General features: G+C 39.5%; 1 protein-coding gene across 1 annotated transcript in view; it reads right to left on the reverse strand.

Moving 5' to 3' along the window:
• Positions 1-17,950, reverse strand: part of HELB (DNA helicase B) — a 42,067-nt gene that overhangs the window by 3,622 nt on the left and 20,495 nt on the right. Inside the window, exons 7-12 of the mRNA XM_060164964.1 lie at positions 17,686-17,840; positions 14,264-14,345; positions 13,344-13,403; positions 11,969-12,197; positions 11,005-11,148; positions 2,112-2,606 (exon numbers count right to left, since the gene is read on the reverse strand). Coding sequence (XP_060020947.1) covers positions 2,112-2,606; positions 11,005-11,148; positions 11,969-12,197; positions 13,344-13,403; positions 14,264-14,345; positions 17,686-17,840 — 1,165 coding nt within the window. The remainder of the gene's footprint in view (positions 1-2,111; positions 2,607-11,004; positions 11,149-11,968; positions 12,198-13,343; positions 13,404-14,263; positions 14,346-17,685; positions 17,841-17,950) is intronic.

Below are 17,950 nucleotides of genomic sequence, written 5' to 3' on the forward strand. Positions count from 1 at the left end.
CTCAGCAAGTCCACATATACATCTAATTAATAACTTAAACATAACATGCCGAAAGAGAACTCTCCACTTCCCCAAACCCAGCTCTCCTATTATCTTTCCCATCTCAAGAAACGGCACTACAATTCACCAACTTGCTTCAGGCAGAAATCCAGGAATCGTCCTGGGTCACTGTTTGTTTTATCCCCTCACATCCCATCAGCAAGTCAAACAGACTCCATCTCCAACAGGCATCAAGAATCCAACCACTTCTCATCACCCTCGCTGCTCTTTCACTGCTCTCCCTGGGACAACCCTGACTGGTCTTCTTGCTTCCCACCTTCCTTTCCACAGGTCACTCTCCACAGCAGAGAGATGGTTGTCAAGCACACATCATATGATATCGCACCTTTGCTTAAAGGTCTCCAATGGATTCCTGTGGCAAGTAGGATAAAGTCCCAGCTGCCTCCTGTAGTTCTGCCTATCTCTCTGAGATCATCACATTTTCTCTCTTTCTCATTCGCTAGGCACACTGGTCTCCCTTCCCCTTCCAATAAGGTCATTCCTTCTCAGCTTTGCATGTTCTGCACCCTCTGCCTGGGATGCTCTTCCTCAGGGCCTCAACCGGCTGGCTTCTTTGCATCATTTAGTGCTCAGCTCACACGTAACCTCCTCAGCAAGGACTTACCAGACCACCATGGCAGAATAGCACCTCCTGCCCCCCTATTCCTACCGACCATGCCCTACCTCATTACCTGTATTTTCTTCATAGAATCTTTCTTGACCTGAAAACTTTTCTGTGGTATGGATTGCCTATGACCCACCGGTACAATGTAATGGCCATGAAGCCAGGGACCTGTCTGTTTCTCTCCCTCCAACATTTAGATCAGTGACTAGCAGAGGAGCTATGTTTTTTGGGGTTTTTTTTTCAAATGCTGAAAGAGAGGAGGCAGAGAAAAGGAGGAATCCAAGAAAAACCAAAAGGAAGAGATGAGAATAAGTTTGGTTCAGTTGTAGTGAATGAATGAAGACTAGATTGACTAAAGAAGAAGAAAAAAAAAAAAGGAATAGTGGGAAATAAATGAAATGATGCTGGGAAAGATGGAATCAAACAGAGAAAGGTCTCAAATGCCAAGCCAGATTGCCTGGAATTTATGCAGTAGGAGCTAGGGAGCCACTGAAGCCACTGAACTTCTGAATGCCCAGTGCCTGGAATGCAATGGACAGCTGAAAACTATTTGTTGACCAGATCACCAGTGCAAAGGTGACAGCTAAAACTGAGAGAATGGGATCAGTTCTCAAGGGAAGGAAGTCCTGAGCCTGGGGGAGATGTCTCCAGTCAGAGGAAGGGAAGAAAAGGAGGGAAGACATGAAGGGGAGACGAGCCAGAGATGGAGGGGAAGTATCAGAGGGAAAGGGAACACTGAAACCAAGGGAAGGAAACGTGGCAACAGCAACTGCAGTTAAAAATGTTAACTGGGGCTTCCCTGGTGGTGCAGTGGTTGAGAGTCCGCCCGCCGATGCAGGGGACACGGGTTTGTGCCCCGGTCCGGGAAGATCCCTCATGCTGTGGAGAGGCTGGGCCTGTGAGCCATGGCCACTGAGCCTGCGCGTCCAGAGCCTGTGCTCTGCAACGGGAGAGGCCACAACAGTGAGAGGTCTGCGTACGGCAAAAAAAAAAAAAAAAAAAAACGTTAACTGTCAGGGGGGAAAAGTCCAGAATGAGACCTAAGAAAAGGCCTCTGAAGTTGATAAGAAGATGACTGGCACCAGCCACTTCAATGGAGCTGTGGGGATAAAAATGGGACCATGGCCTGCGAAAGGAAGGGGAAGGTGATGAGGAAGATGAGGAAAGAAGATGCAGAAAGACTAGGAAGTTTCTCCTGGCATGCCGCCTCCACCAGTCCACTGACGCTGTCCAGAGTGCTAGCCTCAAGCAGAGGGAGAAACATCCAGCCAAGATCAAGCTAAGATCCACCAGGATATATAGAAATAGAGAGGAAATGGGACAGAGGTGACGGGAACACTTGTTTTTTAAGTCCTGCAGCACTATGTGGCATTAACAAAAATACACAGTCATTTATAAGCACACTGAGGCCAGCAATATTTAAATAAAACCTGAACATCAGTCCTACCATAAGAATTTTGTTTGGACTTGCAGTGGCATTCATGCAACATGTTCTCTTGGACCCTCTCGATTGTGATGGATCCTCAATCGTATGCACTTCATCAGGTGAAGATAATTTCCATCCTTCAGCAAAGGCAAACAGCGTGTCATCAGCCACAGAGGCCCTCCTTCTGGGGACGTAATCTGTCACCCTGTCATCTGTGGCTGTAGGGAGTGGGGATGCTGATGGACGTGTGCTGGGTCTCCTGCTGTCTTCAGAGCTCTTTGATGGGGATGCAAACTCTGCTGGAGATGCACAGCTCTCGGAGAGCTTGTTTTGCAAAAAATGTTTTAAACGAGTTTTTCTGGGAACACTGTTTTTCATAATTGCGCTCCGAAGCTGAGACTCTTCTGCAATGACGTACACTCTGCAGCGGCCCCGGGTCACCGCTGTGTACACGTGCTGCCAGTGCTGGCGGCCCGCCTTCCCAACCACATACACGACTGTCTTCTCCTCCGACCCCTGAGGGGAAATAATGCACGAAGGAGATTTAATACTGCATAATGGGTTCATGTCTCTGGAGAGTCTACAAAGGCAGAAAGGAGACAAGTCCTCAAAGTGCTCTCAAGAGCATTCTACCTGGCCAGAGTATTCAAATGAATGCATCGGATGGGTTCCATTTTATTCATTATCCTGGAATTCCCATTTTCTCATTACGCTGCTAAGTTTGGGTGTCACAGATCCAAAACTGGCATGTAGAAACCCAGCAATAAACTTTAAACTGCACGCAGTGCTAAATCTCCCTTAATAAAAGAATTTGAAACGGCTGTATGGGCTTTATGTATAGATGTCTTACTCCACTGTTACTTACATAACAAAAAACAGACACCTGAAATATCTAATAATAGGAAATAGATACATATATATGTATATATTTATTTTTCTATATCATGTATCTATATATGTTACAAACATCAGATACGCTTTAAAATATAACAAAATTTTAAAAACTTGATACATATATATAAAAAAAGATCACAACCATGTAACACAAAATAAAATTACTCTGATCAAAAATACGAAGTGCACATAAAGATGTAACAAAAACAAAGTAGATCACAAAGCAAGAAGGGAATCCTACCGAAAATTTAACCAGTCTGTTTCCAAACAGAGGGCCTATGGATGATTTTCTTTTCCTACTTTCCATATTTTTCCAATGTTGAACCATGTATTACTCTTATCAAGATAAGACAAAAGAGAATGACGAACCTTTGTTTCTTGGGTGTAACAAACCAAGAACTATACTATAGGCAAGAAAAATGCCCAATGTCACAATGTAACTGTGAGAAAACAATTTCAAGAAAACAATAACAAATTGTGGTTATTCTTAGTCCCTGTATTTTCAGTGCCAATATAAACTAAGAAGGGGTTGGAGCCATTCTCTCTCCCAACGCTCCCACATTCCTCTGCCTGAAAGAGGAATTGTGGGGAGACAAACAACAAGATGAGGCACGTAGAAAATACACATCTGCACTAAAAACAAAACCTGGTACATAACAAGCACTGCTACCTTGCTGGACGCAGAGACTTTAAACCAACTCTTCAGATTATAAAAGTTTGATAAATACTTCCTTCCAATGCTGCCGAATCTCAGAAATGAATGTAAATGATACTTAATTCTACAAATGTTAAACACATTAGCTAGATATACAGCACCATCCCCCCATGCCCCCATGGACTTCATACTTTACACTGTATTTTTGTAAACAGGTAAACGTCTACCTAAACTTAACTGAGTTCTTAATCATCAATTAAATATCACTGAGAAAAATCTAATAGCCTCATAATCAGTCTCCCTGTACCCACATTTACTGCAATACACTGTCCTCACAGATAGCAGCCACAGTGCTATTTGTCAAATGCAAATCTAGTCACATCAGATTCTGCTTAAAACCCATTAATGGCTCCCAGGCTCTCAAAAAAAAAAAAGTCCTAACTCCTTAATATGGCTCCTACAGCCCTTCAAGAGCCAGCCTTGGCCTTTCCCCTCCTTCCTTTCCCCCTTCCTTCCCATGAGCCAGGCTCCCTCAAGCACAAAGAACTTGCTTGTGATCCTGCCTGTGCTCCCCAGTCCCTGGCCTCCATCTGGCCTGCTTCCGGATTAGCTGCCTGATCCATGTACTTTCCAGCGCCCTGTACTTCCTCTATCACAGTATTTTTACTTGACTGGACTGTCACCAACTGCCTTCTTAACTGTACTCCTCACTGGACTGTAAGCTCTGTGAAGGCAGGACCACATCTGTCTTGCTCACTGTTCTTTATCAGGTGTCTCATTGAGTGAATGAGGATGAAAATTAGACTGTCAGCCAAAGCTGTCCTCCGAAAGTGGGATGTGGGCACCTACCTTCACCTCACAACCTGCTATTAATCATTTGCCCATGTCCTTAAATCTTCCTCAAATCATTAAGAACTGTCCAACTTCTTAAAGGAGGCAAGTTTTATTTATTTACTTCTGTAAATTTGTTCTAAAACTCAACAACTGGTACGAATAGACACAAACCATTAATGCCCTTCATGAGTTTGTGGACCTAGAATCTGAAAGTCTATATGGACCTTAGAGTGGGGGTCAAAAAACTTTTTCTGTGAAGGGTCAAAGCATCAGTATTTTAAGCTTTGTAGGCCGGATGGTCTCTATGGCAACCACTCTGTTCTTCCTTTGTAGTGCAAGGGAAGCCATAACCAGTATGTAAATGAATGTGGGACTGGGTTCCAATAAAAATTTATCTACCAAAGGAGGTGGTGGACCAGATTTGCCTACCATATTGGATAACACAGTCCTAGAAGGCCCCAGGAGGTGACCTGGCCCACATCACTCCTCTAACCTCATCTCCTGTCACTCTCCCACACTGGCCTCCTTGCTGTTCCTGTTTCTCAAACCTGCTGGACAGCCTCTCCCACCTTAGAACTTTGGCCTTGGCTATTCTCTCTACCTAGAATGCTCTTGTCCCAGATATTCACATGGTTTAACTTCATGACCTCCTTTAAATCTTTGCTCAGATGCCACCTTGTCAGTGAGGCCTACCCTGACCACTTATTTAAAATTACAACTGCACCTCACCCCCACCCCTTTTCCATAGCATTTACCACCTTCTCACATAATACATAGTTTACTTATTTTTTTCAATTACATCTGTCTCTATCCTCTTCCTTACCAAATATAATCCTTATAATGTCAAGTATCATTGACTATTTCATGGACTGACCTATTACCAAGCACAGAGAAGAGAGTCTGACTCAATACATTTTTGTTGAGCTCAACTGAACTTGAAGAACAAACTATACTGATAGAAGACAATAATCACAAATGTTCTCAGAGGTAAGAGACATTATTTCAACCATGAAATAAGAGCCAGATTCAATGAAAAGAACATTCCAAGATATCTACTCCAATCTCCACCTAGTAGTAATAAAAACCCTTTACTACTTATTTGTCTAGAAATGCAACAGAAAAACTGGATTATAAATCTGAAGAAATCAATAGAGCAAAACATTAATGAGTTGGAAAATAGGAGAGCTGATAAGAAATTCAGGTAACCAGTTCTGGAAGTCCAATATCCATACAGTAGAAGTTCTAGAAAGAAAAAACAGAGAAATCTGAGGATGAGATAATGAAATTATTTAAGAAAATTTCCCAAAATTGAAGAATATGAGTTTCCAGAATTCCAGAGTCCCCATCATAAAAATCCATGGGAGAAATTTCTCCCAGATCTCACAGCTAGGAATATTTGCCCTTCTCAACAACTGTTTGTTTGTTCATTTACTTTAACCTAGTAGACAGAGTCAACTGACTGCTTCTCTCTTCGCTTTGGGAACTTTGGCCTTAAGGGAACTTAAAAGCTGAATCTGCAGTCTACATTAACACGCAAATAGGACACTATGCACATCAGCATTCAATCCACTCTTGGCAGTAATCCTTTTATCATGTTTAACTTTATTTTCCACTTGACATGCATTTCTTTTTAAATAAATTTATTTATTTTTGGCTGCGTTGGGTCTTCATTGCTGCACAAGGGCTTTCCCTAGTTGCAGTGAGTGGGGGCTACTTTTCATTGTGGTGCGCGGGCTTCTCATTGTGGTGGCTTCTCTTGTTACGGGGCATGGGCTCTAGGCGTGCAGTCTTCAGTAGTTGTGCCAGGTGGGCTCAGTAGTTGTGGCTTGCGGCGCCTAGAGCACAGGCTCAGTAGCTGTGGCGCACGGGCTTAGTTGCTCTGCGACATGTGGGATCTTCCCAGACCAGGGCTCAAACCAGTGTCCCCTGCATTAGCAGGCGGATTCTTAACCACTGCACCACCAGGGAAGTCCCTGACATGCATTTCTTTATATTTTAAAAAATCATGCTCAACTGTGGGCACTTTTTGTAAGCCATTTCAAATTCTTTCTGGAACTGAGGTGGGATAAGTTAATAAATAAAACACCATCCACTTTGGAAAAAAAAACCCTATGCTAATTAATGTTTATCTACTATTAGAGGATATAGTCTAACCTATAAAATTTTCTACATAAAAATGAAAGTGGGGGCTTCCCTGGTGGTGCAGTGGTTAAGAATCCACCTGCCAATGCAGGGGACACAGGTTCAAGCCCTGGTCTGGGAGGTTCCCACATGCCGCGGAGCAACTAAGCCCATGCGCCACAACTAGTGAGCCTGTGAACCACAACTACTGAAGCCTGCACTCCTAGAGCCTGTGCTCCGCAACAAGAGAAGCCACCACAATGAGAAGCCCACACACTGCAATGAAGAGTAGCCCCCGCTCATCGCAACTAGAGAAAGCCCACACACAGCAACAAAGACCCAACGCAGCCAAAAATAAATAAATAAAATAAATTTATATTAAAAAAGAAAGAAAGTGGATGCAGCCTTGTCACCAAAACAACACAATGGCAGAGAGAGGAGTTCAAAACAATGAGATAAATAACAGAGCCACAAATAACTTGTGAGAATTAAAAAATATTAAAATAAAGTTGAAAAGCAAGTTGCAGCAAATGCAATGTGGTGTCCAGAATAAGATTCTAGAACAGAAAAAGGACATTAATGGACAAACTGGTGAAATCAAAATAAAGTGTATTTTTTAGTTAACAGTACTGTACCAATAGTAGTTTCTTAGTTTTGACAAATATACCATAGTTATATAAGATGCTAATATTAGGGAGGGCTGGGTGAAGGGTACACAGGAACTCTCTGTACTAACTTCCCAACTCTTCCATAAATCTAAAATTATTCCCAAATCAAAAGTAATTACCTCACAAGGGTAGAGGAAGGGGATACATTTATCAAAACCCATCCCACTTTGTAATTAAAATGTGTTTGTAAATTATACCCCAATAAAGTTGGTTAAATAAATAAAAAAGAAGTTGTAAAAATATATATAATCAATACAATACCATTTATGTAAAACTTGGTTACCTTGTTTCTATATGAACAGACAAATTCAAGTCAGAAATCACCTCTGAGGAGGGTGGGAAGGCCTGGGATGAGGGGAGGGCAAATGAGCCAGTTGCTTTGGGTACAAAACTTAAGAGGATACCAAGAAACTCAGCAATCAAGATAAATAAATTAAAAAAAATAAAAAACTCTCCAGAAAGTGGGCACAAAGGGAACATAACTCAACATAATAAAGGCCATATATGACAAACCCAAAGCTAACATCATACTCAACGGTGAAAAGCTGAAAGCATTCCCTCTAAGATCAGGAACAAGACAAGGATACCCACCCTCGCCACTTTTATTAAACATAGTTTTGGAAGTCCTAGCCACAGCATCAGAGAAGAAAAACAAATAAAAGCAATCCAAATTGAAAAGGAAAAAGTAAGACTGTTATTATTTGCAAATGACATGATAGTATACATAGAAAATCCTAAAGATGCCACCAGAAAGCTACTAGAACTCATCAATGAATTTAGTAAAGCTGCAGGACACAAAATTAATATATGGAAATCTGTTACATTTCTATACACTAACAGTAAACTATCAGAAAGAGAAATTAGGAAACAATTCCATTTATAACCACTTCAGAAAGAATAAAATACCTAGGACTAAAAAGGAGGCAGAATACCTGTACTCCAAAAACTGTAACACACTGATGAGAGAAATTGAAGACGACACAAACAGATGGAAAAATATGCCATGTTCTTGGATTGAATCAATATTGTTAAAATGACCATATTACCCAAGGCAATCTACAGAGTCAATGTAATCCCTATCAAATTACCAGCATTTGGTAATTTGACATTTGTGACATTTTTCACAGAACTGGAACAAAAAATTTTTAAATTCGTATAGAAACACAAAAACCCAAAATAGCCAAAACAAGTTTAAGAAAGAAGAATGGAGCTGAAGGAATCATGCTCCCTGACTTCAGACTATACTACAAAGCTACAGTCATCAAAACAGTATGGTACTGGCACAAAAAAAGACACAGATCAATCCAATAGGATAGAAAGCCCAGAAATAAACCCATGCACTTATGGTCAATTAATCTATGACAACAGAGGCAAGAATATACAATGGAGAAAAGACAGTCTCTTCAATAAGTGGTGCTGGGAAAACTGGACAGCTACATGTAAAAGAACGAAATTAGAACATTCTCTAACACCATATACAAAAATAAACTCAAAACAGATTAAAGAGCTAAATGTAAGACCAGATATTTTAAAACTCCTGGAGGAAAACATAGGCAGAACACTCTTTGACATAAATCACAGCAATATTTTTGGGGATCCATCTCCTAGAGCAATGGGAAAAAAAAGCAAAAATAAGCAAATGGGACCTCATTAAACTTAAAAGCTTTTGCACAGCAAAGGAAAGCATAAACAAAATGAAAAGACAACCTATGGACTGGGAAAAAATATTTGCAAACAATGCAACTGACAAGGGATTAATTTCCAAAATATACAAACAGCTCATACAGCTCAATATCAAAAAAACAAACAACCCAATCAAAAAATGAGCAGAAAACCTAAACAGACATTTCTCCAAAGACATACAGATGGCCAACAGGCGCATGAAAAGATGCTCAACATTACTAATTATTAGAGAAATGCAAATCAGAACTACAATGAGGTATCACCTCACACCAGTCAGAACGGCCATCATCAAAAAGTCTACAAACAATAAATGCTGGAGAGGGTGTGGAGAAAAGGGAACCCTCCTACACTGTTGGTGGGAATGTAAATTGGTGCAGCCACTATAGAGAACAGTATGGAAGTTCCTCAAAAAACTAAAAATAGGGAATTCCCTGGCGGTTCAGTGGTTAGGACCTGCACGTTCACTGCTGAGGGTGTGGGTTCAATCCCTGGTCAGGGAACTGAGATCCCATAAGCCACACAGCATGGACAAAAAATAAAGTTACTTGCATTTTTTAAAAATTAAAAAAAAAGGGCTTCCCTGGTGGCGCAGTGGTTGAGGGTCCGCCTGCCAATGCAGGGGACGCGGGTTCGTGCCCCGGTCTGGGAGGATCCCACATGCCGCGGAGCGGCTAGGCCCGTGAGCCATGGCCGCTCGGCCTGCGCGTCCGGAGCCTGTGCTCCGCAACGGGAGAGGCCACAACAGTGAGAGGCCCGCGTACCACAAAAAAATAAATAAATAAATAAAAAATAAAAAAAAAAACCTAAAACTAAAAATAGAATTACCATATGATCCAGCAATCCCACTCCTGGGCATCTATCCAGAGAAAACTCTAATTTGAAAAGATACATGCACCCCAATGTTCACAGCAGCACTACTTACAATAGCCAAGACATGGAAGCAACCTAAGTGTGCATCAACAGATGAATGGATAAAGAAGACGTGGTATGTATGTGCATGTGTGTGTGTGTGTATATATATATATATATATAAAATACACACACACACACACACACACACACACATACAAACGGAATACTACTCAGCCATAAAAAAGAATGAAATAGGGAATTCCCTGGCGGTCCAGTGGTTAGGACTCGATGCTTTCACTGTCGGGCCTGGGTTCAATCCTTAGTCAGGTAACTAAGATCCCACAAGCTGCACGATGCGGCCAAAAAAAAAAAAAGAAAAAGGAATGAAATAATGCCATTTGCAGCAACATGGATGGACCTAGAAATTACCATACTAAGTGAAGTGAGTCAGAGAAAGACAAGTATATGATATCACTTATATGTGGAATCTAAAAAAAATGATACAAATGAACTTATTTACAAAACAGAAACAGTCTCACAGACATAGAAAACAAACTTATGGTTACCAAAGGGGGAAAGGAAGGGGTGGGGAGGGATAAATTAGGGATTTTGAATTAACAGATACACTCTACTATATATAAAATAAACAACAAGGACCTTCTATATCGCACAGGGCACTACTGATATATTCAATATCTTGTAATAACCAATAATGGAAAAGAATCTGAAAATATATTTACACGTATAACTGAATCACTTTTGTGTACACCTGAATCATTGTAAGTCAACTATATTTCAGTTTAAGAAAATAATTTAAAAGTTAAAATTTAGAGCAAAAAAGATCCACAATGAACAAAATATCAAAATTTTAAATAAAGGCAAGATCAGTAAGAGTGCCATGCCAAGTGACACTGGAGACGGAAGCAAGAGGGAAATTCAGTTATTCTGGTCCTGACCGCTCTTTTCCTGGGAGACACGGGAAGGCCTGCAGGATGAGGCTTTAACTATGTCTTAGATCCAGAAAACAAAGACAGCTCTGAAGCAGAGAGTGCAAAACATTAGTGTCTGTACAGTAGTTTCTGTACTTTTGTGTATTTTGTTTCCTAATTAAAAAAATAATAAAAGCAACAAAACTTAGGAAGAAAATAATGCAAGATACTCTATCTTGGCAAGCTATTTAAATTGCTTTATAAAAGTCCATTCTTACCTGAAAAGTGTGAATAGTTCTTGCCCATGCATGTTTTATGTTACAATATTGCATTAGTTTCCCAAAATCCACAGTTACTTCGAAGCCAGCCATATTATTAATGGTCAAAAATCTTTTCTTTCCAAAAGTTATATCAGTTTTATCCTGTCATCAAAACAAATAACTGTTTTGTATGTTTTCAAATATGTACACTGTAAAGGTCTGTTTTGGGGTTGAACATAAAATGCAAGCACCTTATAAATAAAATAGCATGTATAATTGTTAAGAATTTCAAAAAGCTTAAAATCTATGCCTGAGCATCAACTGAATACAGACACACCCAAATATTTTAATAACCACAAATGGAAGTTTTTGGTCCTTGAAATTTAACCTTAATTTGACTCTTTGGAGAACAGTCTGTGTTGTCTTTCTTATTTTGAAGACTATACATTTCACTTCTTGCACTGACTATGTAAGTCTGCATGTATTTTTTGCAAAGAGTTTACTTTTCCTCACAGATTTTAAAGAATAAACTTGTAAGTTTAAAAGTGTATTTATACAATGAGGACAAATTCAAGGTGACCACTTCTATAGTTCCTACATTTACACAGCAACCAAGCAAGTGATGCTTTGTAAAATATAATAAGTGTGTCACTTGTCCCTTGTTTTTGTTACTCAAGCACTTCAAACTTATTAAAAATGTTTCTTCACAAGGTCTTCCAGAACATGTAAGAGAAAGGAACACTTCCCAACTCACTTTATGAGGCCAGCATTAGTCAGACACCAAAACCAGACAAGATTATCACTAGAAAACTACAAACCAAGATCCCTCATGGACACAGATGCAAAAATCCTTAACAAAAAATTATAGAAGAAGAATGCCAGCTCTGATATGATTAAATTCTGAATCAATCCTCGGGCAATAAAAGAAAACTAAATCTATCCCTCATAGGTAAAAAGGTACTATTTTTCTGTTATCATTTACCTCTGTTATGAAAAATACTTCTCCATTGCAGAGTCGAATACCACTTTCAAAGTCATGCTTATTTTTAGTAAAACCATGAGGAGTACCATTAAAGTCTTCGCCACCAGCCTTTAGTTCATTATTTTGTTGGCTGTTGAAGGTATTTTCAGGGAGTAAGTCTGAGAGATACGCGTTCCTGGTACAACAAATTTTATCACCAACTCCAAATTCAAGTCTATTCTGATGGTTTCTGGGTTAGAAAATAATAATACAGCATCAGAGTTGGGAAAACCTCAATTTCATTTTCTTTAAGCATTGACTCTTACTCAGATCTGATCCAGTTCTCAAAATTATTTCCACAGTCTCTTTACGTCACTTTTGTTCTCCAAAGGTCAACAAGAAATCAGGCTCCCTCAGTTGTGGTCTATCTACACTTTCTGCAGCACCTCAAACTCAGTGACATTTCCCAGTCGAATTTTTTCAAAGTTAGAAATCTTGGCATAAAGGCTGATGTCTCTCTTTGCCTTTATATTACAAAAGTTACCAAAAATCTTATTGACTCTACCTTTTAAATTCATCCTCTCCTCTCCAATCTCTCTAATCACTACCCCAATTCAAGTCTTACAGCACTTACACATATTGCTATTGTAATAATTATATTATCAGAATAATAGCAGCAAATCAAATAAGTGCTGGTGATAATACCAGTTACCGTGGTAAGTGCTTTAGGTATATTATTTCATTACATCCTTACTACAACTTTATGAGGGAAATTCTGGGTAAGTGTCCTCTTTTACATACATAGAAAGGTGAAATTACCTGCCCAAGATCACAGTTACTGTCACCCAGACTGGATGGCCCCAAACTTATGCTTTTCAACCCTTTGTTGGGCTACCTATCATGGTTTTTTTTGTCTTTCCTCAATAAACAGGGAGCTCCTCTTGTAATTTACACGTCTCTGGGTTCTCTGCACTTAATAAAAAGTAGGTATTGATAAATGCCAGAGAAGTGAGTTAGTCTGTCCTACGTGTGAATAGAGTGGCTTTTCTATGCTCCTTTTTCCCTGATAAAAGTCCACCTAAGGTGCTCTCTGTAGGCACCCTATTGCTAAGGTTCTTGTACACATTCCACACACATTCTAATTTGAAAAATTGCCCTGAATTCTCCACACTCATCTTGGAGAAGCTAGAGGTAGGAAACCACAGGGACAATTTTATTCTTTATTTTTCTTATTACCCTGATTACCAAATAGTCAATTCCTAAGGATATATATTATATTTAATTGAAGATATCATTTGACTTCACAAAGGAGAAAAAAGATTTTAAAATATGCGGCTACAGTGATAAATGTCAAAACAAACAAAAGTATGGCGAATCCAGGAAGCACTGTCCTTACTTGATTAGACGGCCCGTGTAGTGCTTGCAACAGCAGGTGTTGATCACGTCACAGTCCTGCCTGGAACACAGAAAAATACAAGGGTCACCTTAATGGAACCTCTTTTGTGTGGATTTCTGTTACCAACAATTATGAGATACTGGATTTTATCAAAAGTTTCCAGGACTGGGACTTCCCTGGTGGTCCAGTGGTAAAGAATCTGCCTTGCAATGCAGAGGACATAGGTTCAAACCCTGGTAGGGAAACTAAGATCCCACATGCCACGGGGCAACTAAGGCCACGTGCCACAACTACTGAGCTCACTTGCCTCAACTAGAGCCCACGTACCATAAACTACAGAGCCCACGCGCTCCGGAGCCTGCGCACCACAACTAGAGAGAGGAAACCCACACGCCACAACTGGAGAGAAGACCGCGCACCACAACGAAGAGCCCGCACGCCGCAACTAAGACCCGACACAGCCAAAAATAAAATAAAAATAAATAAATAAATAAATCTTTAAAAAAAAAAAGTTTCTAGGACTTTCTCCAGGAAAAGTATTTTGTAATTTTGATCTTAACCCTTTCTTCCACTCAGATTTCCTATGAGTTACCAAATATAATATTTGGTAGAAAGAGCACCTCTTTAGGGAATTCCCTGGCAGTCCAGTTGTTAGGACTCAGCATTCTCACTGCCAAGGGCCTGGGTTCAATCCCTAGTCAGGGAACTAAGATCCCACAAGCTGCAAGGCGTGGCCAATAAAAAGAAAGAGCCCTCTTTAGAAACTGCCTTCTGCTGGACGTACCCAAGAAATACCTCAAAATAAGAGAGAGAATTCACAGTGATGGACTACCAGTCTCCCATTCCAACAGCACCTAGATTCATAAAGTATGAGATTTAAAAGCTTCATTAAAAACACCAAAATTTTGTAAATGCTTTACCTTCTAAATGCAATAAATTGTGATGTCTTTGCATCTTCTAGGTCCTTTTCTTTGAGTAAAGTACTAACTGCAGAATATAAATCTGATAATTCAAGAGAAAAAAGTTAACACAGCAAAGCACTAAATTATAACATTGTTTCAATGGAGAAACTACTTCAGAATTCCTGCTAAGGGGTCCAGGAAAACATCTCACCAAATGGGATACAAGTTCACCATGGGAGCATCAACCTCATTTGTTTCATCAGCCAGGAGCAAGAGAAAAGAGAATGAAGGTGACGGTTCCAGACGCTGTATCCTTAGTCACTAGCCAGGACAGCTCCTAATTTGTAATATCACCACTGCATATTTACTGATGGTTTGTGAATGCTGAATTTAAAGTATGAGCAAGAGGACAAAACATGTAACATAACTACTAATGTAAAACTTCTTTCTGTCTTAAGTTCTGGTGGTACTAGTGGTCATGAGTTATAATTTGAGAATCTATATGCTTTGCGTATGTGATTTCATCTTTAATCTTCACAATACTCACATGATGTATGTATTATTACATACAGGGCCGACATTTAGCTTTTACATACCAGCATAACATATGGAGATATTTCTGTTTTAACTAGAAAATAGCTACTCCCCAAACACCACAGTGCCCTCCCTCCCACCCCAGCCATGTCTTTCCTTCCTCCAGAGCCCCCAGATGTCCCCATGATTCAGCAACTAAAAGGTTAACCCTGACACAGGAAGGGCATCCATTCCAAGAGTGACCAGACCCTACCAGCTATTAAGTAGTTTAATTAGCACCACTGATTACATCCTTGTTACAACCTGAAACTGAGGCTCTTGGAAGTAAAAGAAATTTTCCAGTGGGGTAGTGTGACCAGCCTCCCTCTTTTAGAGCTCAGATTGTTGACAGTGATAATGTCCACTTACAGCTTGTCCTTTGCAGAGCACTGAGAAGCAGGCTTCCTCTAACCTCTCTCAGCAATGTTACAAATTGGGGAACATTTCTCAGGAGAGGCAGAAGAAATAAAAATTGGGGTAAAAACATTCCAGGCTTTTGGGTCCCTCGTAGCAGATAAATCACAAGGGAATGAAAAAGCCCTGATCCCTGCTCTAGGAAGACTGAATCAGTTGCTCGCTGAGCCCTTCATTTTTCAGATGAAGGAAGGATTATCATTAAAAAATGTCCAAGACTCAGCTCCCCGCCAGCCAAGCCCCGCTTGCCAAAGGTCTCACAAAACACTGGTTTCTTTCACACGTACAGGATCACGCTGTGCTGCTCCTTGCTTTGTTCACTCTCTCTACATCTCCCAGATCAATACATACGCTGTACTTCATTGTTTCTAAGATACGCATTTTCTTCTCATATTTTAACATCTCTGGAATTCTAGCCCAGCTACGAAGCCTGTCTTAGGCCTTTGTACCTTTCAATAATGGGAATAACTGAGTAATTTATTAAGAAATACTTATTACTTAAGTATTAAGGAATAACACTTAATTATTAACGAAAAAATACTATATGCCTCTCTAAGGAGTAATTTATTCAGTTCTCTTAAAGAAGAGCCTCATTTTCCAGCTGAAGTTTGCAATTAAGATAGAAAACAGCTCCAGCTAAGCTCCACTACCATTCTGAAACAACTTTTTTTTTTAAGTACATTCTCGTTAATGTAAAGAATGGGTACCAGAAATAAAACTAAACATATTTTAGGTAGATCTAAATGGAGTGGCAAAGAAAGCCAGTTTCTTAACCATCTTAGTCTCATTTTCTTCATCTGTACTAATACCTACTATGAACTAAGTAAGCTATGGAGAGAATAAACATTATCTATAAATTACTCACAACATGTGTAATAAAAAACAAGTCAGGGCTTCCCTGGTGGCGCAGTGGTTGAGAGTCCGCCTGCCAATGCAGGCGACGCGGGTTCGTGCCCCGGTCCGGGAAGATCCCACATGCCACGGAGCGGCTGGGTCCGTGAGCCACGGCCGCTGAGCCTGCACGTCCGGAGCCTGTGCTCCGCAACGGGAGAGGCCACAACAGTGAGAGGCCCGCGTACCGCAGGAAAAAAAAAAAAAAAAACAAGTCAAAAAACAATACACAGCTTATAAACCAAATTATGTAAAACTAATATATGTCTGTGTATGGATATAATACGGTTTAAAAAGAGAAACTCCAAGCTCTTCCTATAGACGTGACCTTTATGGGGTTGATTCAGGGGAAGAGGACAGGGGATGATTAAAGGAAATAATTTTTACTTCAAACACTTCCGTATCACTTGACTTTTGTTAAGGAATATAAACGATTTCTATAATAATAAAAAAAAAAGCCAAAAAGGCATTTATAGAATCCTATTATTACATGAGCTCATTTAAAAAAAGAATAATGTAACATGTGAATGAACACTAACCCATAGGAACTGAGATGGGGACACACAAAGGAGGACAGGCTTACAGATAAAGTTGAATGTCAATTTCACATGCAGAGTGAAAGCTGCTAAGGAGGAAGGATATACCTTGAAGAACTGTGGCAACTACAATAAATCCTCAATAAATATCATTTAAATTTTCACTAATTCAATTCTGAGTAAACCACTATACAATTTAAAAAAGCTTGCTAAGTTAAGTTTATAATATAAAGATCAAATTGTTTAAATAAATAAATAAATTCAATTTAAATAAATTCATTTGGAGCAGATAATTTAATACCTATTATTCACAAAAAACTAACATTCATATAGTTCCTCAAAACCTATGAACGCCCTCAACCTTCACAACTGTCCCCCACGCACTGTCACTATGACTCCCATTTTACAAATAGTAGAGTGATGTGACATGGGTCGTACACATAAGGCAGAAGATTCCCTATCCCGTGCACTTCCTCAGCCCTGCCACGCTGTCATCCTAACACCCACAATTAGAAGTGATGCTTGTCCACTTTACTAGAAGCAGAACTGTTAGGAACTCAGCTTGGCAAGAGTTTGACAGCCATTACTTTGTTTCACAGATGTACTCAAAACAACAAATGTGGTATTTACTTTTCCAGTAAATGTTGTACTTTTCCAGCAAATACTGTACCTTTACAGTATTTGCTGGAAAAGAAAAGCTTCATTCATTAAGACATGCTTTCTCCTGAATGAACCTGGATTACTTAGGGCTTCGCTTTATTTTAAACTAATCATCTACATCCACCTATTTACTCAACAAATATTTACTAAGCCCTTAGTATGCATGTGTCAAGAGCTTACTTCTTTACAAAATTCTAAAGTCATCTGCTTTTGATGATTAATAAATTAGTTTATTTATTTTCAGTGCCTAACGTTTTGCTAGCAATATTTATCTTTACCATCAAATAAAATTATAACTAGTCATTTAATAACTATATTACAAAACTGAAATATTTAACCCTATATAACATAAAAGTTTATACTTACAAGAGTGATGATTACTTTTTGAGAACTGAGAACTGGCATCTTCTTCTGGGAGTCTAACAAAAATAAATGATTTATCTTGTATTGAGACAGGGAATGTTGGATCATCAGAGATATTCAGCTCTGCATCAAATGTTGGAAACTGGCGTCTCGAGATTCTTAAATAAAGGTAAAATAATACACTAACAGCATTAGCATCCAAAAATGTATCTTCACATATAAGCAGAGATAATGTCATTAAAAGAATTAATAACTGTGAATAGGTCAT

This window comes from Lagenorhynchus albirostris, chromosome 11, assembly GCF_949774975.1.
Source record: "Lagenorhynchus albirostris chromosome 11, mLagAlb1.1, whole genome shotgun sequence".
Classification (NCBI taxonomy): Eukaryota; Metazoa; Chordata; class Mammalia; order Artiodactyla; family Delphinidae; genus Lagenorhynchus; species Lagenorhynchus albirostris.